This window comes from Pristis pectinata, chromosome 31 (assembly GCF_009764475.1).
Source record: "Pristis pectinata isolate sPriPec2 chromosome 31, sPriPec2.1.pri, whole genome shotgun sequence".
NCBI lineage: Eukaryota > Metazoa > Chordata > Chondrichthyes > Rhinopristiformes > Pristidae > Pristis > Pristis pectinata.
Window position 1 is genome coordinate 13,678,295 of NC_067435.1, and position 26,535 is coordinate 13,704,829.

General features: G+C 43.5%; 1 protein-coding gene across 2 annotated transcripts in view; it reads right to left on the minus strand.

Annotated features, from left to right (window-relative positions):
* Positions 1 to 21,363, minus strand: part of LOC127585090 (interleukin-12 receptor subunit beta-2-like) — a 42,957-nt gene extending 21,594 nt beyond the window's left edge. For both annotated transcript variants that reach the window (XM_052042276.1, XM_052042275.1), the window contains exons 1-6: positions 21,185 to 21,363; positions 16,705 to 16,741; positions 9,926 to 10,004; positions 2,829 to 2,937; positions 1,813 to 1,955; positions 946 to 1,103 (exon numbers count right to left, since the gene is read on the minus strand). In XM_052042276.1, coding sequence (XP_051898236.1) covers positions 946 to 1,103; positions 1,813 to 1,955; positions 2,829 to 2,937; positions 9,926 to 10,004; positions 16,705 to 16,741; positions 21,185 to 21,189 — 531 coding nt within the window. In that variant the 5' untranslated portion in view covers positions 21,190 to 21,363. The remainder of the gene's footprint in view (positions 1 to 945; positions 1,104 to 1,812; positions 1,956 to 2,828; positions 2,938 to 9,925; positions 10,005 to 16,704; positions 16,742 to 21,184) is intronic.
* Positions 21,364 to 26,535: the final 5,172 nt, after the last annotated feature.

Genomic DNA, 26,535 nt, shown 5'->3' on the forward strand with positions numbered 1-26,535 from the left:
CTAAAGGTAACTGAAGTGCATTTTGTTGAAGATACACAGCAGCCACAGTGTGCCAGTGGTGGGGTGAGTGAATGTGTAGGGTGTGGATAAAATGCCAATCAAGTGAGATGTTTTGTCCTGGATGGTGCAGAACTCCTTGAGAGTTGTTGCAGCTGCACTCATCCACATGTGGAGAGTATTCGAGCACATTCCTGAACTGTCATGTGGATGGTGGAAAGGATTTGGGTGTCAGGAGGTGCTCATGACTCATGTACACAAAGCCCCAATCAGACTTCTCTTATCCCCACTGAACACAGACTCAAATAAGGTCACACCAAACCACCACATATGAACATAAACTCCATATCAGCTCACTCCAATCCAACACTCCTGAATACAGAACCTGAAACAGACCACTCTGATCCATCACTTGTGGACATGGACCCTGATCAGAGCACTCCTCACTAGTTGTGAACAATGACCCCAGATCACACCACCCCTTCCTGCTACTGATGAGCACAGACCCCACATCAGTCCAGTCCTACCACGAGTCCTGAACATGGACTCCAGTTCAGACTTCTCAGACTCAATGTTCTTGAACATTGACCCTAAATCAGACCATTCCAACCCATCATTTCTGAACACGGACCCCTGATCTGAGCACACGCGCCAGCCGCCCATGAACATAAGTTCCAAATCACATTTCTCTGACCCACCATTCATGTATGCAGATCCTGGATCAATGGACCTGAGATCAGTCTGCCTCTAACCACCACTTGTGTTGATAGCCTTTGTTACTTCTTGGGAGCAAAGGTTTCCAGGAATATTGGTGATGAGAGGTGAAGCATCGTTCTCACCCTATGTGTCTTGCTATATCTCTCACCATCCAATGAGAGCTCTGAGGGAGACAAGCCTAAGGCTCATTACCATCAAATGCTGAAGTGCCCAGACCAAAGGCTGACTTACCTCAGTCCAATTTTTCTGGCCTGCCATTCTGTACTGAAGCTCAAACTGGAAATTGACCGACGAGTCAAGGTTGGTGGGTTTTGTCCACTCGATCATTATTATTGTTGGATCATCCGGTGCAGGTTTGGCAGACACATTAGCTGGAGGATTGGGCTTCACTAAAGCAACAACAAAGCACAGCATTCAATAGTTTAAGCGATCCCTGAAAGAACCAGTATTGACTAACAGCAACTTCTGAGTGTGGTCTGCAACAGGTACAGCTATCTACAGGCAGCATTGAAGAGAGAACAATAGTTATGATTCCAGCCCATAAAACAGTGCTGTGAAGTGAATGTATGCTTGACAATGTGTACACACAATATCTGCAACTGTGTCGCAGTAAAAGTCAGTTCCCGTGGATCTGTATCCCGATAAGAATCAGTGGCTGTGGAACTGCAGCTCAGTGAGAGTTTGTGTCCATGGAATTGTAACCCATTAAGTGTCTGTGGACATATATCCTGGTAAGAGTCTGTTCCTGTGGAACTGTAGCTCAGTTAAAATGGTTTATTATTGTCACATGTACTGGAGTACAGTGAAAAGGTTTGTTTTGCATGCCACTCATACAGATCATTTCATTTCAACAGTGTATTGAGGTAGTACAAGGGAAAACAATAACAGAATGCAGAATAAAGTGTTGGAATTCTCTGGAATTCGCTCTGGAATTTGCTTACTGAAGCTCTCGCTCATTTGCACTCTTGTTAAGCCACGTTCTCTCATAGGAATGTCATACAAATTTATGCATGTTACTGAAACCCTATCATTCAGTTTTACAAAAAACCCACGATATCTCATGAAAATGCTGACCCTCAGAATTTCAATATCACGTACCTATGTCTTCAATGAAGAATTCCAGAGATGATAGTTCTGTGTTATTGGCCTTGACCCGGGCAATATAGCACTTCCCTGCAGAGAGGATTTTCCTTTCCAGGGTCACCAAAGTCAAGTTGGTTGGTACCTGAAACAATTCATTACTGTGGAGAGAGTGAATAGAAACTCATCAGTCAGGTCGCTGCCTTGCATTTACTTTGACACCAGTAACGCAGACTCTAGGTCGCGTCATTGGCATAGATTTCTGGGCCTTGATCATTGGTCACAAGTCGCTGGTTACAAAGCACCTTTCACAACATTGTTTGGCGGTAGGGGGAGAGTTCTAATACTATATGCGTGTAGAATTGTTTCCTAACTTGAATGAGTGAGATAGCACATGAATGAGAGGAAAATAGAGGGATATGGGCATTCTGTAGGTAGGAGGGAATAGCTATGTTGGCACAACATTGTGGGCCAAAGGGCCTGTTCTGTGCTGTACTCTTCTATGTTCTATGTAACTTTATTTTTTTAAAGGCTGGTGTCTGTTGTTAGACCCCACCTCCTGGTAATAAACCTCAGTGGGTGAAAATAGTATCTTGCTATCTTCCTGATTAATTCCCCTCAATGTCTTGAAATCTCTAATTAAATCACCACTAACCAGGAAATACATGCCTTGATTGAGTAGTAATTTAATTGATTGAGTCCAGGCTTCATTCCAGGTTAATGACCAATAATGATATTCCTTCAGAGATAAGTATTGACCCAAGAACCCAAGGATAACTCTCCCTCTTTTTGGAATCTTTCACATCCACCTGAAAGAGTAGATGGGCCTTCAGTTTAACATCCCATCACTAAAGACAGGACCTCCAACTTCAGGGATGAGATGTTTAACTGAGTACCACAGTGGAGTGTCAGTCTGGAATATATGGTGATGATCAAAAGGGCAGGGTATTATTTGACAGAGATCTGACGGAAGATTAATGACCCTTTGTGTCCCACTCTTCCATGTTAAGTTGTGATATGAAGGCAAGACTCACCTGCCCTCCTCCAAGTGGAAGAAATACTCAGTGGTGTTCAAGGTGTTAATACTTGGGCTCCAGGTACATTTAACTTCCGAGTCCTTATTCAATCTGAAGCAGAACAAGTCTTGAGATACAAGTAATAAAGAAAGAGTGAGGGTAAAGTTCTTTCATGTGATGTGGTAATCGCATTTCTGAGGGTCTAGTTGTACACATGCTCCTTGACCTGGTTTCCTTGCCGAATTGACATGGTTAATTAATGGAATTTAAAATCCCAGATGTTGCAGTGGGATTTGAACTCATTTCTCAGGACCTTTAGTGCAGATCTCTGTAATGTAACTACTTGGCTGTTGTTCTGGATGACCTTAAGGATGTTCCTGCCGTCTTGGGACAGAAGGTGAACATCAGCTGGTCTTACCTTTGTTCCATCAGCCTGGGATACTAGACCTCACCCTTCATCAGGCCTCAAACCTCAGTCAAACATCCTGGCCAGTCCCAGTAATCATTTTAATTCATTAGGCAGTGAATGGCTGACATTGACATTGGCATAGGTCCATAACAGGGGATGTAACAGCTGGCCATGGCATTTCAGGATGGTTGAGTGGAGAAGGCGTTGCCCTGTTTGGTACTGACCGCACCAAAGGCCTTGCCATCCAAGGGCCAAGGAGACTGCAATCACAACTTACAGAAGTGTCCATATCAAAAATTGCACTGGCATTGAGGAACATTTTAATCAACAATACAGGCTGAATCAGAAATATCACATAAATGATATTTTCTTGCAAATATAATGACATAAGTTAGAGTTCAACTGTCTTTTGGATGTTAAGAAAACAAAGGAAATGGGATTAGTGTAGGGAAGTGGCACTATATAGTCATAGAGCAATACAGCACAGATACAGGCCCTTTGGCCCAACTAGTCCATGCCTACCACGGTGCCCACCTAGTTAGTCCCAATTTTTTGCATTTGGCCCATATCCCTCTAAGCCCCGCCCCTCCATGTACTTATCCAAGTGCTTCTTAAATGATACTGTACCTGCCTCACGCACTTCCTCTGGCAGCTTGTTCCATATAATCACCACCCTCTGCACGAAAGAGTTGCCCCTTAGCTCCCATTTAAATCTTTCCCCCTCTCACTAAATCTCTGTCCCTTAGTTTTGGACTCCCCTACCCTGAGGAAAAGACCATTACTGTCCACTTTATCTATTCCTCTCATAATTTTAAACATTTTTCTATAAGGTTGTCCCTCATTCTCCTACATTTCAAAGAATAAAGACCAAACCTGGCCAACTTCTCCTTGTAACTCAGGCCCTCTAGTCCTGGCAACATCCTTGTAAATCTTTTCTGTGCTCTTTCCGGTTTAACCATGTCTTTCCTATAACAGGGTGACCAAAACTGTACACAGTACTCCAAGTGTGGCCTCACCAACAACTTGTACAACTGCAACATAATGTCCCAGCTCCTGTACTCATTGCCCTGACTGATGAAGGCCAATGTACTATACACCTTTTTCACCACCCTTTCTACCTGTGATGCTGCTTTCAACAATCTATGCACTTATACTCCTAGGTTCCTCTGTTCCATTACACTCCTTAGTGCCCTACATTCATAGCATAAGTCCTATGCTGGTTAGACTTTCCAAAATGCATCAATTCACACATATCTGTATTGAAAGCTATTTGCCACTCCTTGGCCCACTTCCCTAACTGATCAAGATCCCTGTAATCTACGATAACCTTATTCACTATCAATGACACCTCCGAATTTCATGTCATCCGCAAACTTGCTGATCAAGCCTTGTGCATTCATATCTAAATCGTTTATATAAATAACAAATAACAAGGTTCCCAAAACCGACCCCTGCGGCACACCACTAGTCACCAATCTCCATTCCGTGAAACAACTTTCAACAACCACCCTCTGCTTCCTACCTCCCAGCCAATTTTAAATCCACCTAACTAGCTGTCCCTGGATTCCATGGGATCTAACCTTCCAGACCAGCCTACCATGTGGGGCCTTGTCGAAGGCCTTGCTAAAGTCCAAATAGACAACATTCACTGCACTAACTTCATCCACCTTTTTGGTTACGTCTTCAAAAAACTCTAAAAGGTTCGTCAAGCATGACTTTCCACGCACAAAGCCATGCTGACTCCTAATCAGACTCTGTCTATCCAAACACTGATAGGTCCTGTCCCTCAGAATTCCTTCCAGTAACTTCCCCACCACTGATGTCCTGGCTTGTCCTTGCTACCTTTCTTAACCAATGGAACAACATTAGCCACTTTCCAGTCTTTGGGAACTTCACCAGTGGCTAACAATGAAGGAAATATCTCAGCAAGGGCTTCTGCAATTTTTTTCTCTAGCCTCCCACAAAGTCCAAGGATGCACTCGATCAGGCCCTGGGGATTTATCCACCTTAATGCTCTGTAAGGCTGCAAATACCTCCTCCCTAGTAATATGAATTTCCTCCAAAACATCTCCACTAGTTTCCTTTATCTCTTGAGTAACCATGATTTTCTCTTCAATAAACACTGAAGAGAAATATTTGTTAAAAATCCCACCCATCTTCTGTGACTTGTGTGGCACAATGGCAAAAGATCAGCCATGACAGAGTCATAAAATCATGCAGCACAGAGAAAGGCCTTCAGCCCACCATGTCCATGTTGATCATCAAGTATCCATCTATACTAATCCCATTTACCAGCACTTGGTCCGTAGCCTTCTATACCTTGGCGATTCAAGTGCTCGTCTAGATACTACTTAAACACTATGAATATCTCCACCACTTTCTCCAGCAGTGCATCCCAAAGTCTAGCCACCCTCTGGGTGAAAAAAATTCTTCATTAAATCCTCTCTAAACCTCTCACTGCTTACCTTAAACCTATGTTGTCTGGTAACAGACACTTCTTCTATGGGAAAATATTTACTTCTCTATTCTATATACCCCCTCATAATTTTGTACACCTCACTCAGGTCCCGCTTCAGCCTACTTTACTCCAAGGAAAGCAAACCCATTCTATCTAGTCTTTCCTCATTACTTAGACACTCCATCACAGGCAACATCCTGGTAAATCTCCTCTGCACCCTCTCCAGAGCAATCACATCCTTTCTGTTCTGTGGTGACCAAAATTGCACATAATATTTCCAGATGTGGCCTCACTTATGTTTTGTAAAGCTGTACCATAACATTCCTGCTCATATATCTATGTCCCTGGCTAATGAAGGTTAGTATCCCATATGCCTTCTTTAACTGCCTTTCTACCTGTGCTGCCACCTTCAGGGATTTTTGGACTTGTACACCAAGGTCCCTCTCTTCCTCAATATTTCCTTAGGACCCTGCCATTCATTATGTATGCCCTACCCCTATTTGAGCTCCCAAAGTGCATCATTTTGTACCTAGCAGGATTAAATTCCATGGCTCTGCCCAAGGTAGGGCTTTAAACTAAATAGTAGGAGGGTGGGTTCAACAGATTGGAAGAGTATGGATAAAGTAAAAGGGAAGGAGAGTGCAGGAGAAGTTACTGAAGTCTCCAGAATAAAGAAGAAGACAGGAAGTTTAGAAAGAGATAAGAATTTAACTTCAGGCAACATGGAGACAAATTTGAGAAGAAGGGTGGTGAACACAGGACTGAAGATGTTATATTTGAATGCACACAGTATATGAAATAAGGTAGATAAGCTCATAGCGCAATTAGAAATTGGCAGATATGTTGTTGGCATCACAGAGTCGTGGTTGAAAGAAGGTCACAGCTGGGAGCAAAACATCCAAGGACACATCCTATCGAAAAGACAGGCAGCTGGGCAGAGGGGATGGGGTGGCTCTGTTGGTAAAAATGAAATCAAATCCTCAGCAAGAAGTGACATAGGATCAGAAGATGTAGAATCCTTGGGGTAGAGTTAAGAAACTGCAAGGGTAAAAAGACCCCGATGGGAATTATATACAGGCCTCTGAATAGTAGCCAGGATGTGGGGTACAAATTACAACAGGAGATAGAAAAGGCATGTAAGAAGGGTAGTGTTACAGTGGTCATGGGGGATTTCAATATGTAGGTAGATTGGGAAAATCAAGTTGGTACTGGATTCCAAGAGAAGGAATTTATAGAATGCCTACGAGATGGCTTTGTAGAGCAGCTTTTGAGCCCACTAAGGAAAAGGCAATTCTGGATTTGGTGTTATGCAATGAACCAGATTTGATTAGGGAGCTTAAGGTAGAGGAATCCTTGCAAGGCAGTGATCATAATATGATAGAATTCACCCTGCAGTTTGAGAGGGAGAAGCTAAAATTGGATGTATCAGTATTACAGTTAAGTAAAGGTAGCTACAGAGGCATGAGAGAGGAGCTGGCCATAGATGATTGGAAGGGGACCCTAGCAGGTTTGACGGTAGAACAGCAATGGCAGGAGTTTCTGGGAGTAATTTAGGATCAGTTCATCCCAAAGAAGAAGCAGCATTCTAAAGGGAGGATGAGGCAACTGTGGCTGACAAGAGAAGTCAAGGACAGCATAAAAGCAAAAGAGAGGGCATACAATATTTCAAAAATTAGTGGGAAGCTAGAGGATTGGGAAGCTTTTAAAAACCAACAGAAGGCAACTAAAAAAGCAATAAGGGGAGAAAAGATGAAATATGAAGGTAAGCTAGCCAATAATATAAAAGAGAATACCAAAAGTTTTTTCAGAATTATAAAGAGTAAAAGAGAGGCAGGCGTGGACATCAGACCGCTGGAAATGACGCTGGAGAGATAGCAGTGGGGAACAAAGAAGTGGTGGACGAATTGAATAAGTATTTTGCGTCAATCTTCACTGTGGAAGACACCAGCAACATACCAGAAATTCAAGAGAGTCAGGGGGCAGGAGTGAGTGTAGCTGCTATTACTAAAGAGAAAGTGCTTGGGAAACTGAAAGGTCTGAAGGTGGATAAGTCACCTGAACCAGATGGACTACACCCCAGGATTCTGAAAGAGGTAGCTGAAGAGATTGTGGAGGCATTAGTAGTGATCTTTCAAGTATCACTAGAATCAGGAATGGTTCCGGACGACTGGAAAATCGCAAGTGTAACTCTACTCTTTAAGAAGGGAGGGAAGCAAAAGACAGGAACTTATAGGCCAGTTAGCCTGACTTCAGTGGTTGGTAAGATGTTAGAGTCCATTATTAAGGATGAGTTTTCGGGGTACTTGGAAGCTCATGATAAAATAGGCCGAAGTCAGCATGGTTTCCTTAACAGGAGATCCTGCCTGACAAATCTGCTGGAATTCTTCGAGGAAGTAGCAGGCAGGATAGACAAAGGAGAGTCAGTGGATGTTGTTTCCTTGGATTTTCAGAAGGTCTTTGACAAGGTGATGCACATGAGGCTGCTAAACAAGATAGGAGCCCATGGTATTACAGGAAAGGCACTAGCATGGATAGAAGATTGGCTGACTGGCAGAAGGCAATGAGTGGGAATAAAGGGGGCCTTTTCTGGTTGGCTGCCAGTAACTAGTGGTGTTCCACAGGGGTCAGTGTTGGGTCCGCTACTTTTCACATTATATGTTAATGATCTGGATGATGCAATTGAGGGCTTTGTGGCCAAGTTTGCAGATGATACAAAGATAGGTGGAGAGGCAGGTAGTGTTGAGGAAGCAGGGAGTCTGCAGAAGGACTTGGACAGGTTGGGAGAATGGGCAAAGAAGTGGCAGATGGAATACAGCGAGGGGAAGTGTATGTTCGTGCACTTTGGTAGTAGGAATAAAGGCATAAACCATTTTCTAAATAGGGAGCGAATTCAGAAATCAGAGGTGCAAAGGGACTTGGGATTCCTAGTGCAGGATTCCCCAAACGTTAACTTGCAGGTTGAGTCGGTAGTAAGGAAGGCAAATGCAATGTTAGCATTAATTTCAAGAGGATTGGAATATAAAAGCAAGGATGTAATGCTGAGGCTTTATAAGGCATTGTTCAGACCACATTTGGAGTATTGTGAGCAGTTTTGGGCCCCATATCTAAGGAAGGATGTACTGGCATTGGAGAGGGTCCAGAGGATGTTTACAAGAATGATCTCGGGAATGAAAGGGTTAACGTATGAGAAGCGTTTGATGGTTCTGGGCCTGTACTTGCTGGAGTTTAGATGGATGAGGGGGGGATCTCATTGAAACCTACCGAGTATTGAAAGACCTGGATAGGGTGGACATGGAGAGGATGTTTCCAGTAATGGGAGAGTCTGGGACCAGAGGGCGCAGCCTCAGAATAGAAGGACATCCCTTTAGAACAGAGATGGGGAAGAGTTTCTTTAGCCGGAGGATGGTGAATCTGTGAAATGCATTGCCACAGACGGCTGTGGAGGCCACGTCATTGGGTATATTTAAAGTGGAGGTTGATAGGTTCTTGATTAGTAAGGGCGTCAAAGGTTACAAGGAGAAGGCAGGAGAATGGGGTTGGGAGGGAAAATTAAATCAGCCATGGTCAAATGGTGGAGTAGATGGCCTAATTCTGCTCCTATATCTTATGATGTTATGGTCAATTTATCAGCTAATGAATAACATTCTGTAGCCTGAGACTATCCTCACTATCCACAACCCCACCAATTTTTTATCCTGTCCTTTCACAAGTTTAAACCTCTCAGTAGATCTGAGTCATATTTTCTCAAATGTGAGAACACAACAATTAATTTGTTGAAATATTAGAGCCTTTTGTGTTGTCTGCAGCATATGTTCACAGCACACTAACTGGTCCCAGACAGTTCTTGCATAGGATCACTATTATCTCTTGTCTTTTATAATCCAAACCATTTATGATTAAAGTTCCATTATCTGGTTTCACAGCTTTATCAGTGTTGCTTTGAATGCCCTGTGAAGCAATACTCTTTAAAGCGTGCTTCTGTTATCCAGCACTGAGTTCATCTACTGTGTTACTCCCAGGTATTGCTTCGCTTCACACTGATACTGAATCCCATCCTCTGATATTGACCCAGTCCTGTCACATCAGCATCTTTTTTCAGCATCCAGTCATCTTTTAAAGGCTTATCCACCCTCCACATAATTCAACACTTTTTGCTTAGGTACACTGTAGTCACATTATTACAGTTAATAGGGCTGGTTTGCTTGAACAGGGGTCAGGGAGTGAAGGTCCAAGAATCACAGTTATTACCTGTCTGGTTGCTGTGTTGATTCAGCACAGCAACAGTCAATAGCAGCTCACAAACTATTCTTATGGTGGCACGCATCACCTGTTAGAGAGAAAAGTTCAAACTAGTATTACACAGACCGAGCATTGCAAAAATAGTGACATTCTCTCAAGGTTTGGTAATCACATCCCTGGTGTGGGCCATGATAGCTAGTCCCAGTTCAGGAACACTGACTTAGAGAAAGAGTTTGCTCGGACTCTCTGATCCTGAACACTAGCAACCTGTGTATATGAATGGTGTTAGAAAGTGCATGCAGACAATAGATGGAGATAGAGTGTGGCTGAACCAGATATCTTGAGGGTAGATTAGTTCAAATTCACTGCACAAATTTACACATTAATAAAGCACTGCTACTGTGAGATTCAGACATGAAATGTACCCCAGAGCATATCATTACATTTAGGAGAGGGGGACAATACCCTAGAGAAATGGTAATGCATTGCCTGGAAGGCATCACACCTTTGTGTTCTTTAAACTGACATCCTGTTGTATGAGTTGCAGTTCCCCTTAGCGCCACAAGAGGTGTGCAGTACCACTTTATATCAGGGATTGCTGAATCCTTCACTGCCATTCCTTCTGTCCATCAGAGCTGCAGGAGCACTGGTCTCTCACATCCAGGTGGACACAGACCTCTACAGACCAAGTTGTGGCCCCTCAATAAATATCATGCACACCTCCCCTTACAGCGCTCATAGAGTCATAGAGTATTACAGCACAGAACCAGGCCCTTCGGCCCATGTAGTCCATGCCACCTGATCTTCTACCTAGTCCCATCTACTTGCACCCAGACCATATCCCTCCAAACCCCTCCCAACCTATCCAAACATCTCTTAAATGTCACAATAGAGCCCTCATCTACAACTTCCGCTGGCTCCTTCCACAGTTGCACCACCCCCCGAGTGAAGAAGTTTCCCCTCAGATTCCCCTTAAATATTTCACCTTTCACCCTAAACCTATGTCTTCTAGTTCTAGTCTCACCGAAATCTTCGGGGAAAAAGCCTGCATGCATTCACTCTATCTATATCCCTCATAATTTTGTATACTTCTACAAGATCTCCCCTCATTCTCCTGCAGTCCAGGGAATAAAGTCCTGTTCAACCTTTCCCTATAATTCAAGTCCTCAAGTCCCGGCAACATCCTCATAAACTTTCTCTGCACTCTTTCAAGCTTATTTAATATCTCTCCTGTAGCTAGGTGACCAGAACTGCACACCATACTCTAAATTCGACCTCACTAATGTCTTGTACAACTTCAACATAACATCCCAACTCCTGTACTCAGTGCCCTGATTTATGAAAGCCAAAGTGACCTTATCCACCTGTGATGCCACTTTCAAGGAACTATGGATCTGTATTCCCAGATCCCTTTGTTCTACTGCACACCTCAGAGCCCTACCATTCACTGTGTAAGTCTTACCCTGATTTGTCCTCCCAAAGTGCAACATCTCACACTTGTCTGCATTAAATTCCATCTGCCATTTTTCAGCCCATTTACCTAGATGGCCAAGATCACGCTGCAAGCTCTGATAGCCTTCCTTGCTGTCCACTACGCCCCCAATCTTGGTGTCATCCACAAATTTAAACTGATCCAGTTTATCGTATTATCATCTAAAGCATTAATATAAATGATAAACAACAACGGACCCAGCAACAATCCCTGCGGCACACCACTTGACACAGGCCTCTAGTCAGAGAGACAACCATCAATTACCACTCTCTGGCTTCTCTCGCTAACCCAATGTTGAATCCAGTTGACTACTTCATCCTGAATGCCAAGTGACTTAACCTTCTGGACCAGCTTCCCATGTGGGACTTTGTCAAAGGCCTTGCTAAAGTCCATGTAGACAATGTCCACTGCCTTTCCCTGATCGACCTTCTTGGTAACCTCCTCGAAAAACTCTATAAGATTGGTTAGACATGACCTACCACACACAAAGCCATGTTGACTATCTCTAATCAGGCCCTGGCTATCCAAATACTTAATTATCCTGTCCCTTAGAATACCTTCCAATAATCTACCCACGACTGATGTCAGGTTCACAGGCCTATAATTTCCTGGCTTATTCTTAGAGCCTTTCTTGAACAACAGAACAACATTAGCTATCCTTCAGTCCCCTGGCACTTCACCCACGGCTAAGGTAATTTTAAATATCTTTGCGAGGGCCCTAGGTCTGAGGGAGACCTTGTCAGGCCCTGGGGATTTATCCACCTTAATTCGCTTCCTCTTCCATAATCTGGATACGGTCCATGACCTCACTATTCCTTTGCCTCAGTTCTATAGTCCCTGTGTCTGTCTCCAGAGTAAATACGAATGCAAAAAATTAATTTAAGATCTCCCCCATCTCTTTCGGCTCCAAGCATAGATGACCACGCTGATCTTCAAGAGGACTAATTTTGTCCCTCGCTACCCTTTTGTTCTTAATATAGCTATAGAAAACCTTTGGATTCTCTTTCACCCTGTCTGCCAGAGTAACCTCATGTCCTCTTTTTGCCCTCCTGATTTCTCTCTTAAGTGTTCTCTTGCATTTCTTATATTCCTCAAGTGCCTCATTTGATCCTAACTGCCTATCCCTGATATGCGCTACCTTTTTCTTTACCAGGGCCTCGATATCCCTCGATAACCAAGGTTCTCTAAACCTGCTAGCTTTGCCTTTTATTCTTACAGGAACTTACAGATTCTGTATCTCAATATTTCACTTTTGAAAGCCTCCCACTTACCAAGCATCCCTTTGCCAGAAAATAGCCTACCCTAATGTATGCCATCAAAATTGGCCTTACTGCAATTTGGAATCTCAACCCAAGGACCAGTCCTATCCTCCTCCATAATTATCTTGAAACTAATGGAATTATGATCACTAGATCCAAAGTGTTCTCCTACACACACTTCTGTCCTTACCTGGCACTTGCCTCCCAGCAGCAAAGGGCAAGTTACATGACTGGTTTGTTGGCTGACTTTAAATAAGGGTGTAATGCTTGCAGTCCTCCAGCCATCTGACACCACCCCCTCATCCAATGAAAGATTGTAGCTAGAACCTCCACAATGCGCACCTTTACCTCCTTCAGTAACTTTCAAAGGAAAACTGGAGAAATAGGTCAAAGGAAAAATGTGCATGGGTGGGGGGAGAATGCAGGAGAGTGGGACTAAGCTCTTCCAAACAGCTGGTCAAAGTCAAACTCGAGTTTATTGTCATATGCACAACTACATGTATGCACAGGTGCAATGAGAAACTTACTTGCAGCAGCATCACAGGTATATAGCATCAGATAAGCAACATTCACAATAAAACCATAAATTAAACATAAATTCAACACAGTTTTTACAAGAAAAAAATACAATTAGAACAAAAGAAAAGCCAATTTTAGTGCAAAGTGATCAGAGTGATCATAGTGTTGCTAAACTGTAGTAGTGATTAGGGTTTTGCCGGATGGTTCAAGAACTGAATGGTAGATGGGAAATAGCTGTTCTTGAACCTGGTGGTGTGGGACTTAAGGCTTCTGTACCTCCTGCCCGATAGTAGCTGCAAAAATATGGGCCAAATGGACTCCTGTGTGATATGATTTTATTATTTCAAGGATTCCTACAGTACTTGCTGACAGGACGTTTCTACAAATGATCCAACATGCAAATGATCTGCTTGAATTCAAGCTACACATCAGAACCAGTCCTTCACTGCTCCTCGTACTGTGGCTTCACCCCTCCAGACAATGTGTTAAATGACAGTTGCCATATAAGGTAACCTGTCCCCAGACAAAGAATGCACCCAATTCAGGAAACTTTATGGATACTGACAGGATTATTCTCTGAGAGCGGACACTGTGGGATAAACTCACCTCCCACCCCTAAGGGTAGATGTACTGCTGGCCACCCCACCGCCGATTCATGCCGCCAATTTTTAATTCAGGGATGGGAGTGAAAGGCAGGACTCACCTTTTTTTTAAAATTCCAAAATAAACTTTATTCATCGTAAAAAACAAACTATATACAACAATAAAACAGTGCAAACCTTTACATTCGTGTACAGATCAATCATTAGTGTTACCTTTTTATATATATATAAAAAAACACAGCACCGATGCCACTCTTATGGCTCCCTGGGGTGCTACCCCAATCCCGTATTTACAATATTTAGGGGGCTTTCTTGCCCAACCCTGCCCCTCCCTCTCCAGTGGCAGGAGAACCCTAAACCCTAGCCCTTCCCCACCGAGCCCTTGCGTTGGCTGCACCCAGCTTCAGTGCATCCCTCAGTACGTACTCCTGCAGCATTGAATGTGCCAGTCAGCAGCATTCCCCTATGGAGACCAGCAAGTTTTGGGCAGACCAAAGGGCATCTTTCACCAAGTTGACCTTCCAGCAGCAGTTGATGTCCATCTCTGTGTGTGTCCCCGGGAACAGCCCGTAGATCAGAGAATCCTCTGTTACACAGCTGCTGGGGATGAAACGTGACAAGGACCCTTGCATCTTTCGCCACACCCTCCTCGCAAACCCACAGCCCACAAAGAGGTAGGCGACTGTCTCGTCCCCAGCACAGTCCTCCCGGCGGCAGCACGTGCTGGGAGTGATGTTTCGACCATGCAGGAAGGATCTGACTGGGAGGGCCCCTCTCACTGCCAGCCAAGCAAGGTCTTGGTGCTTGTTGGTGAGTTCTGCCGATGAGGCATTCTGCCAGACGGTCTGGACAGTCTGCTCAGGGAACTACCCCACAGTATCCATCGAGTCCTTCCCCTGCAGTGTCTGCAGGATGCTCCATGCTAACCACTGCCTAATGGACTTGTGGTCAAAGATGTTGGTCTGAAAGAACTTTTTTTATGAAGGACAGATAGTGTGGCAATGTCCAGCTGACTGGGACATTGCACAGCAACAGGGCCAGGCCCATCCTTCGCAACACCGGGGACAGGTAGAACCTCGGCATGTAGTGACACTTGGTGCTGACGTACTTTGGTTCCACACACAGCCTGATGCAGCCACAGACGAAGGTGGTCATCAGGATGAGGGCAACACTGGGGACCGAATCTGCGAACTGACTTTGGGTCCGAGCAGAAGATGGCGACGTTGTCCATGTACAGGGAGGTTTTCACCTGGTTGCCCCCACTGCCTGGCAACGTCACCCCTCTGATGCTCTCATCCTTCCTGATGGATTCGGCAAAAGGTTCTATGAAGCACACGAACAAGGCAGGAGAGAGAGGGCAGCCCTGCCTGACTCCAGACTTAATGGGGAAGCTCTCTGTTTCCCACCCATTGATTTGGACTGCGCTACTGATGTCTGTGTAGAGCAGTTGGATCCAATTCCTGATTCCCTCCCCAAAGCCCATTTTGGAGAGCATGTCCAACGTGTACATGTGTGATATCCTGTCGAAGGCCTTTTCCTAGTCCAAGCTGACCAGGCAGGTGTCCACCCCTCTGTCCTGCATGTAGGCGATGGTGTCCCTGAGCAGCACGAGGCTGTCAAAGATCTTCCTGCCAGGTACAGCACAGGTTTGGTCTGGGTGGATCACCCAGAGCAGACTTGACCCTGTTGGCGATGGCCTTGGACAGGATCTTACAATCCACATTCAACAGTGAGATGGGTCTCCAATTTCTAATGTCCTCCCTCTCCCCCTTCTGCTTGTAGATGAGGGTAATGGTGCCCTTCCTCATGGATTCTGACATGCTGCCAGCCCGAAGCATAGCATTGTACACTTCCAGCAGGTCTGGGCCCATCTAGTCCCACAGAGCTGAGTACAACTCCACCAGTAAGCTGTTGCTTCCAGGAGTTTTATTCAAATCAAGGGAACGGATAGAGCCAGTCAGCTCCTCCAGGGTCAGTGGCTGGTCCAGGCTCTCCTACTTGCTGTCACCTAAGACCTCTGTGATAGAGGACAGGAAGTTCTGGGAGGCTGTGCCGTCTGTGGCCTTTTTGTCATACAGACTGGCATAGAAGGATCTGCAGAGATCCTTAATATGTCCGTCTGCGAGGATGTTACTGAGCTGTCCTCTTCCTTAAGGCTGTGGATCATAGAGCTCCCCCTGTGCACCTTTTGGAAGAAGAAACATGAGCACGTATCATCCTGCTCCACGGAGCGGACCCTGGATCGGAAGATAATCTTGGAGGATTCGGAAGCGTGGAGCTGGGCTTGCCAGCTCTTTGCCTCTCAGAGTTCCTCCCTCACATCCACCCCCCTCGACTGCAGAAGGAGAAGTTGCTGCAGGTCTGTCTGGAGTTGGCACAGTTCCCCCTGACTCTGTCTTGCTTTCTGGACCCCTCTGCGGTTGAAGAACCTCTTGATGTTCTTTGTTGCTTCCCACCAGTGCACAGGGGAGTCAAAGAGGAGTTTCACGGTTCTCCAACCTACGTAATCCCTCTTTAGTTCCTCAATGCTCTCTGGGGTCAGCAGATTGACCTTCAACTTCCCCTGCCTGGGACTCACCTTTTTTTTATTATTCCAAATAAACTTTATTCATCATAAAAAAACAAACTATATACAACAATAAAACAGTGCAAACCTTTACATTCGTGTACAGATCAATCATTAGTGTTACCTTTTTATATAAAAAACACAGCACCAATGCCACTCGTGTGGCTCCCTGGGGTGCTACCCCAATCCCGTATTTACAATATTTAAGGGGCTTTCTCGCCTGACCCCTGCCTGGGACTCACCTTTTTTTTATTATCCATAATAAACTTTATTCATCATAAAAAGCAAACTATATACAACAATAAAACAGTGCAAACCTTTACATTCATGTACAGATGCCTGGGACTCACCTGAGCAGGGAACAGGCCTTGGGTCCAACACTTAATGCTGTGAAGAGAGAAAAGGCAACAACCTAATATCTCTCAGGCCAACCTCCTTTGATTGATGGTGAGGACTTGATTTGATTCACTATGCAATCTCCAGCCAATGAATAACGCACTCTCTTAAATGGCTTTTCCTCCCCACCTGTCACTACCTCCCCCACTTCCTTCCTCTCTACTCTAAGACCTCAAAGACAAAGCAATTTTCTTTTATTTTGATTGAAAAAATTTTGCTACTGCTATTTGCCTCAAACTGCAAATAATCAAATTTTTTTTTATCTAATTGCATGGTTAATTGTGATTTTTTTTTATTCACTTGACAGCCTAAATTATAATGTTATCATGTTACATGCAATCTTCTGATTAGGAGCAGAAGTAGGCACTCATGCCTGCTCTGACACTTAATAAGATCATGGTTGATCTGATTGTAACTCCAACTCCACATTCCTGCCTACAAGCAGTAACAAGCATCCCCTGATTTATCAAGAACCTGCCTCTGCCTTAAGAATATACAAAGTGCCTCCACAAGTGCCTTTGAGGAAGACAACATCAAAGACCCATAACCATCTGAGAGAAAAATAATTGCCTCATGCCTGTCTTAAATGGGCAATTACTTACTTTTAAACAGTGAGCCCCAGTTCTAGATTCTTCCACAAGAGGAAACATCCATTCCACATGCACTCTCTCAAGAACCCTCAAGAACTTAGGTATATGTTTCACTCTCACTCTTTTAAATTCAAATAAGTAAAAGCCTCATCTGTCCAAGCTTTCTTTATAAGACAACCCACTCATGCTGGGTACCAGCCCAATAAACATTCTCTGAATATATTTGTATCCTTACTCAAATAACTAAAGCATTCCTCTTTTGTATTCAATTCTCTAGTAATTATTGCAGTTATGGGGGATCAACAGTGGAGAGTCGGCAGCTTTAAATTCCTGCGCGTTAACATATCAGATGATCTGTGCTGTGCCCTGCACATAGATGCAATCACAAGGAATGCACAGCAGTATCTTTACTTTCTTAGGAGGTTTGGCTTGTCACTGAGCACTCTAACAAACTTCTACAGATGTAATGTTGAAAGTATCCTAACTGGTTGCATCATGGTCTGTTATGGCAATTCGAATGCACAGGAACCTAAGAAGCTGCAGAGGGTAGTAGACTCTGTCGAATGTATCATGGCCACATCCCTTGCCACCATCGGTAGTATCTACAGGAGGTGCTGCCTCAAGAAGTCAACATCTATCATCAAAGATTCCCACCATCGGGGCCATGCCATCTTCTTGCTGCTACCATCGGGCAGGAGGTACAGAAGCCTGAAGTTGCACACCACAGGTTCAAGGACAGTTATATCCCTTCAACCATTGGTTCTTGAACCAACCAGCAAAGTCACTACAGTTTAGCAACATTGTGACCATTTAGATCATTTTGCACTAGAATGGACTTTGTTTTGTTTCGTTCTAATTGTGTTCTTTTTTGCAAAAATTGTGTTGAATTTATGTTTAATTTACGTTTTTATTGTGAATGCGGCTTATCTGATGCTATGTACCTGTGATGCTGCTGCAAGTAAGTTTTTCATTGCACCTGTGCATACATGTAGCTGTGCATATGACAATAAGCTTGACTTTGACTTTGAATGATTGTATCACAGACACATACAGCGCGAAAGTAGGCCATTCGGCCCACTATATCCATGCTGACCAGTGGTCATCCATCTGCACTAATCCCATCATCCAGCAGTTGGTCCATACCCTTCAATGCCTAAGCAATTCAAATGCTCATCTAGAGACTTCTTAGATGCTGTCAGTGACCCTGCTTCAATCACTCTCTTGGGCAGTGCATTCCAGGTACTCACCACTCTCTGGGTGAAAAAGGTCCCTCTCTAAATCTCTTCCCCCTTATCCTAAATCTATGTCCTCTTGTTTTGTCTGCCTCTGCCATAGGGAAAAGTTTCCTGTAGTCTACCCTGTCTATACCCCTCATAATTTTAGAAACCTCAATCACGTCCCCTCTTAACCTCCTCCACTCCAGGGACAACAGACCCAGTTTCTCCGGTCTCTCCTCGTAACTGAAACGCTCCATCCCAGGCAACATCCTGGTGAATCTCCTCTGCATCCTCTCCAGCCCTATCATATCCTTCCCATCATGTGGTGCCCAGAACTGCACACAGTACTCCAGTTGAGGCCTAAATTTTATAAAGTTGGAGCATAACCTTAAGACACAAGACACTCTATAATTTGCTTTCCTATGTTTCTTTATGTTATTCAATATATTGAACAACTATACGTTTGGTGCCTTATTCAAATTCATTTTGTATAAATTGAGTGGTCCATACTGGGACTGTTTGTGATATATGACTTGGAGAGAGTTCAAGAGTCAGGAAGTTATGCTGCAGCTTTTTAAAACTCTGGTTAGGCCGCATCTGGAATATTGCATTCAATTCTAGTCACTCCATTGTAGGAAGGATGTGGAAGCTTTGGAAAGGATGCAGAAGAGGTTTACCAGGATGCTGCCTGGATTAGGGGGTATGTGCTATAAGGAGAGGTTGGACAAACTTGGGTTGTTTGCTCCGGAGCAGTGGGCGGTGGAAGCTGAGGGGAGATCTGATAGTAGTTTATTTTTTACCAAAATAATCTTTATTCATAATAAAAGACAAACTATATACAATAATAAAACAGTGCAAGCCTTTACATTCTTGTACAGATCAATCATTAGTGTTACCTTTTTATATAAAAAACACAGCACTGATGCCACTCATGTGGCTCCCTGGGGCCTACCCGGTCCTGTAGATTATGAGAGGCATAGATAGAGTAGACAGCCAATATCTTTTTCCCAGGGTCAAAATGTCTAATACTAGAGGGCATGCACTTAAGGTGAGGGGGGTAAGTTCAAAGGAGATGTGCAGGGCAAATTTTTTTACACAGAGAGTGGTGGATGACTGAAATGCGCTGCCAGGGGTGGTAATGGAGGGCAAATACGGTAGAGGTGTTTAAGAGGCCCTTAGATAGGCACATGAATGTGCAGAGAATGGAGGGATATGGAGATTGTGAAGGCAGAAGGGATTAGTTTAGTTAGGCGTTTAATTACTAGTTTAATTAGTTCAGCACAACGTCATGAGCCAAAGGGCCTGTTCCTGTGCTGTATTGTTCTATGTTCTAAATTGTAAAGATTTGCGGCCCTGGCACATGATTAAAAAACCCACATATGCTTCCTGTTAGGCAAACAACTTCTATGCATGCTGACGTGCTAGCTCCAACACTACGAGCTTTTATTTTTCACAATAGTCTTTGATATGGCTCCTTACCAAAGATGTCTTATGGAAATGTCAGTATAGTACATCCCCGAGTTCCATTTTATACATGACACCTTACTTCTTCAAAGAATTTCAATAAGTTGGTCTAACATGATTTTGCCTTCACAAAACCATGTTGACTCTGCATAATTGCCTTGAGTTTTTCTAAGTTCCCTGCTATAACGTCTTAAATAATAGCTTCCAACATTTCCCCTGTAGAAAATGTTAGGTTTACTGCCCTGTAGTTTCCTGCTTTCTATCATCGTCTCTGTCTGAATAAAGAAGCAATATTTGCTATTTTCTAATTTAATGAAATCTTCCCAAATTTGAAGAATTTTTGGAAAATTAAATCAACAATCAACTCTCTCACAACCTTTAAAGCCCTAGGATGGAGTCCATCAGGACCAGGGCATCAGCCTGCATCTCTAACAATTCTCTCAGTTAAGGATGTTGGATATAATATTACATTATATTAGGATGCAATTTTATAATTGCCAATAATCAAAGTTCCTCTTGTACTGTTGAATACTATTTTTTAGAAGTATGTCCCCAGATTTAAATTAGAAAATCTCTATGTCTCTCTGGTGTCCTCTTCCCTGTGTTAGCAGCTTCTGCCCCTCCCATGTCTTCAAGGTTTGCCCCTCCCTGAGACCTAAACCTTTACCTCCTCCCTTTTCCCCGAGTCCTTGACCTTAGCCCCTTCCCTGTTCCCTCAGCCCTTTTCCCATGTCCTTGACCTCTGCCCTCCCCTGTGCCCTCAGCTTTTTCCCTCATGCCCTGAACTTCTGACCTCCTCTGACTTTAACCTGTGTCCTTGATGCCTCATCCTCCCCAGCGCTGTCCACCTCTGCTCCTTCCCCAGTACTCTCGACTTTTTCCCTGCCTTAACCTCTCCCCCTCCCCAATACATCAGCCCCCTTGATCTTCTTCAGCTCCTCAGTGGCCTGTCCCAAGTGCCTTCCACCACTACCCCTCTCCAGTGACCCTGGCCTTCTCTGCCTTGCACGTTTCCTTGACTCATGTCCCTCTTTTGTGCCTCTGCCCACCACCTCTGCCCCTCCCCAATGCCTTCTATAATTTCCCCACCTGCCCTTGACCTCTGCCCTTCCCTTGTGCCTTTGTAGCATGGAAGGAGTGGGTGGAAACAGTGCTCTAAGTACCTCATTCGACGACTGCTTCAAGGTTCTGCGCTTGTTGATCCTGTCCTGCACAGGAACTTCATCCTCCCTGCAGAGCTCAGAATTAGAAACATGCAGATTACTAAACGCTCCAGTGTTGGGTAAAAATTGAAGATTGAGCTATGCATCAGATCATCAGGGTAATAACCAGCCGGAAAACCCCAGTTGCACATCACTTCCACAGACTTGCAACTGCTCTCTGATGGTTGATTTAAAAGAATACACTATGAAAGTTAGCCACACCCCTGACAGTCGAAACAAATCACACAGAGAAAGAGAGGAACTGGTGCAATGAGAGTGGGAGAAAACAAGCCTGAGAAAGAAAGCAAAGCAGATACAGATAGAGGCAGAGCAAGAGAGAGCCAGGGTGCAGAGAGGGAGAGAGAAATAAAAGGGAGAGAAGAGAGAGCAATATCAAGGGTGATAGAAAATGATATTGAAAGGAAAAGAAAACAAAAGAAAATGAAATAGAGATAAATTCGGACGAGGAGAGAGAGCAAGAGAGATAGACACACAGAGAGCAAGAGAGTGAGGCTGAATTAGCATGACAGAACAGAGAAAGGCTGATAGAGCGACAAAGACAGAATTGAATAGAGATAGAAAGAGAGGAGGGGAAAACAGACTGAAGGAGGGAGAGAAACAGCAAGATTAAAATATGGAGAAGCAATCAAATAAAATATTTCACTGAGAAATAAAGACAATGAGAAGGATGATCAATCCGTGACTAACCAAACAAGTTAAGGATAGTATCAAATTGGGATAAAAGAAATACAGTATTGAGAAAATTTTAGAAACCCCAACAAAGGGAGAAAATAGATTATGAAAGTAAATTTGCAAGAAATAGACGATAAGAGCTTCTACAAATATATAAGAAGGAAAAGAAGAAACAAAGTAAATTGGTTCTTTAGCAGATGAGATTGGAGTGTTAATAATGGGAGATAAGGAAATTGTAAAGGCTTTGAATAAGTATTTTATATCTGCCTTCAGAATAGAAGACACTACAAGCATCCCAATAATAGTAGAAAATCAGGACCAAAAGGGAGGGAGGAACTTGAAACAATTACCAGAGAAAAAGTACTCAGCACTAATGGGCCGAAAGGCCAACAAGTCCCCGGATCTGATAGCCTGCATCCCAGGGTCTTAAAGGAAGAAGCCATAGAGATAGGTTCTGGAAAGATCCCAGTGAATTGTAAAACCACAATTGTAAATGATTTTGCTCAAAAAGGAGGAAGCCAGAAGAAGGAAACTGTTAGCCTTACATTTGTCATAATGAAAATGCTGGAATACACAATTAAGGAAGTAGTCACAGCTCATCTAGAAAACCATAATACAATTAAACAGAATCAACATTATTGAAATAGAAATTGTATGAACCAATTTATTACAACTCTTTAATAATATAACGAGCAGAAAAAGAAAATGAATTATTGTTTCAGGTCTATAATCTTTAATCAGAACTCAGTGGCCTAAAACATTAACTCTTTCTCTCTGCTTGGCCTGTGAAATTGAGAAGAAATGCCTGTACCCAGAATGTGGTGCCCACAAGCGAGCATTTGAGGTGAATAGTTTAGATGTATTTAAGGGAAGCTGAATGGGTCTGTGAGAAAGGAATAGAGACTTATGCTAAGAATGGGATGAGGAGTAAGCAATCATGCTGGCATGGATTGGTTATGTCAACTGGTACGTGGTCTCTTTGTGTGTAATTCTATGTGTGTAACACATTCTATGTCATGTGTTGAGAGAGAGAGTTAACTGGGAAAGTGTTCTCAGTGCAGACCAGGGTATCTCTAATGACTAACTTCTGGCATTGATTTAACTTCCTTCCTCAAAATCTGGTTGTCAAGTGTCAGCAACCTTATCTGCAGCCAAAGCTTCCAGGAAGAAAGCATTATGGTCTTTGAGTGCTGCCTAGTGATGATATATTTAGTGAGAGCCTGACGTGACTGTTTACCAGATACATAGAAAGACAGTAACAGTTGGCTACAGAACTCTTGGTTAAGAAGAACAGTTCTGACAAAGGGTCCCAGACCCAAAATATTAACTGTTTCTCCTTCCATGGATGCTGCTTTACCATGATTTTCTGTTTCTGGTTGCCTAGGTTGCATCAGACCACTGACTCAGCTGGTAAAATTCTGGATGTCGATAGGAACAAGCAGATTTGGCCAGGCTGCCTGGTGTTGTTCAGTGGAAAGAATTACACACTTGCATTTCTGTAATATCTATTGTGTCTTCAGGATGTTCCAACGTGTTTTGTTTGCAATGAAGTTCCCAAATAGTCATTGCTGTAACATTGCAAGAAACACAGCAGACAACTTGTGCACCACAGGTTCGCACAATTCCTGCCTCTGTCCTAGAATCATTATGTATGGAGAAGGCCACTGAGCCGACTCCCAAAATCTTTCTCATGAACAGTTACTCAAAAGTTTCATCTACTTTGCTACCAATTTCTATCTGGCTCTCAATTCTACAGGGTCCACTTCCAATTCCCATTTTTGACTTATTTTTCTCCATTTCAGGGGATAAATTAATGATCTGTATCTCCTATTGGATCACTACTTTGCAGAACACATTCATTCCATCTACAAGGGGACCCCAGGTATTAATTTTAAATCTCACTTCCATTCCCTCTCTAACCTCTGGCTTTGGCCTCCTACACTATTCTAATGAAGATCTAGTCATAGAGTCATAGAGCTATACAGCACAGAAAGAGGCCCTTTGGTCCAACTCATCCATGCAGACCAACTTGCCCACCTGAGCTAGTCCCATTCTCCTGCATTTGGCCTGTGTCCCTCTAAACCTTTCCTATCCATATACCTGTCTTAAGTGTCTTTTAAACATTGTAATTGTATCTGCCTCTACCACTTCCACTGGCAGCTCGTTCTGGCAACCCACTACAATGATGTATTTCAGTTTATGAAACCAAGAATGTTAATTAGAAAAGACGATTTTAAATTTAGTAATCTTGCTAGTAAACTTTAAAATGTATTATTATTTTCCTGCCGATGGATCTTGATCCCCAGAATGACCCATCACATTATTACAATCTCCTGTCATCAATTGTATTTTTAGAAAAGTAGATTAGAACTGAATTAACTGAGAAAACAATGAATTTCTCAGTTAATTCAGAATAGAATAGAAATGATGGTGATTCTTTTACAAGTCTGCATTGGCAAATAGTCAGGATCAAAACCAATAAAGGAAAGCAGACTAGGTCAAAATGATAATATAAGAGTCAAACCTGGAGGATGGGAGATTTTTTAGCCCAATGAAATTCAGTGTCTGTGAAACTCTACTTCAGTGAGAGTCAGTACCCATAGAATTGCAAACCACTAAGAGAAAGGGTGCCTGTGGCACCGTACTTCAGTCAGAGTCTGTGGACCGAGACTTGAATGGGAGTTAGTGTCTGTAGTTCTGTATAGTAGTGAGTGTCAGTGTTTGTGGAACTGTACCCCAGTGAGAATCAGTATCTGTGGGATTATACCTAGTGAGATCCATTATACATGGAATTGTATACCACTGAGAATTAGTGCCATTAGTTAGTCTGCCCCAGTGAAAATCATTATATGTGGAAATGTATTCCATTGAGAGTCAGTAACAGTGGAACTATATCTCAATGAGAGTTGGTGTCTGTCAAACTGTACCTTAGTGAGAGTCAGTATCTGTGCAACAGTTCTTCCAGTGAGTGTCAGAGACTGTCAAACTCTACTCCTCTGAGGGTCTGTGTCAGTTCGATTGTAGTACAGTGGCTGTTAGTGTCTCTGGTACTGTCCCAGAATGAGAGTCATTGTCCATGTGAGTGTACCCCAGGGAGAGTCAATACTTCTTGAACTGTATCCAGTGACAGTCTGTGACGGTGGAACCATACCTCAATGAGACTTGATGTCTATAGACTTCCATTCAGTGTTTTTTGGAACAGTAACCCCGTGGGAGTCAGCGGCCATGGAAATATATCTCGGTGAAAATCAATGTCTTTGACACTTTGCCCCAGTGAGAGTCTGCGGTTCTGTGCCCCAGTGAGAGTCTGCGGTTCTGTACCCCAGTGAGAGTCATAGAATTATACAGTACTGAAACAGGCCCTTTGGACAACTCATCCATGCTGACCAAGTTGCCTAACTAGGCTAGTTCCATTTGCCTGTGTTTGGACCATATCCCTCTAAACCTTTACTTTCCATGTACCTGTCCAAATGACTTTTAAATGTCATAATGGTACCCATCTCTACCACTTCCTCTGGCAGCTTATTCCATATATACATCACACCCTGTGTGACAAAGTTACCCCTCAGGTCGCTTTTAAGTCTTTCCCCTCTCAATTTAAACCTATGCCCTCTCGTTTTGGACTCCCCTATCCTGGGGAAAAGACTGTGGCTGTTCATCTTAGATTTATCCACCTTTATGTGCGTTAACACCACCAGCATCTCTTCTTTTGTAATTTGGTCTCTCTTCAAGAAAACACTGTTGGTTTTCCTGAGTTCCCTAGCATCCATGTCTTTCTCCATGGTAAATAGAGATGAGAATTATTCATTTAAGGCCTCACCCATCTCCTGTGGCTCCACACATAGATGATCTTTAAGGGGGCTTATTTTCTCCCTAGTTATTCTTTCATCCCAAATATACTTGTAGAATCTTTTTGGATTCTCCTTTACCTTACCTGCCAAAGCTATCTCATGTCCCCTTTTGCCCTCCTGATTTCTCTCCTAAGTGTACTTCTATACCCCCTGTACAAGGGATTCACTTGATCCCAGCTGCCTATACCTGACATATGCCTCCTTAATTTTCTTGATCAGAGCCTCAATACCTCTTGTCATCCAGAGTTCCCTACTCCTGCTAGCCTTGTCCTTCACTCTTAACGGGAACATGCTGGCCTTGAACTCTTGCTATCTCACTTTTAGAAGCCTCCCATTTGCCCGATGTCCCTTTACCTGCAAACAGCCCCGCCCAATCAACTTTTGAAAGTTCCCATCTAATACTATCAAAATTGGCCTTGCCTCAATTTAGGACTTTAACTTGTGGACCAGTTCTATCCTTTTCCATAACAATGTTAAAACTAATAGAATTATGGTCACTGGTATCAAAGTGCTCCCCCACTAACACTTCAGTCGCTTGCCCTGCCTTATTTTCCCACAGGAGGTCAAGTTTTGCCCCTTCTCTAGTAGGGGCCCTGCACCAGCCCCTGCACCAGCTCCTCAGCCACACGTTCATCTGTTCTACCCTCTGTGAAGTTCAGGATCTGTGAAACTGTACCCTTGTGAGAGTTGGTGCCTGTGGTACCATACCTCAAGAGAGTCAGTGTCTTTGCAAACACATGCCAGTGAGATTCAGCTTCTGTAGCACTG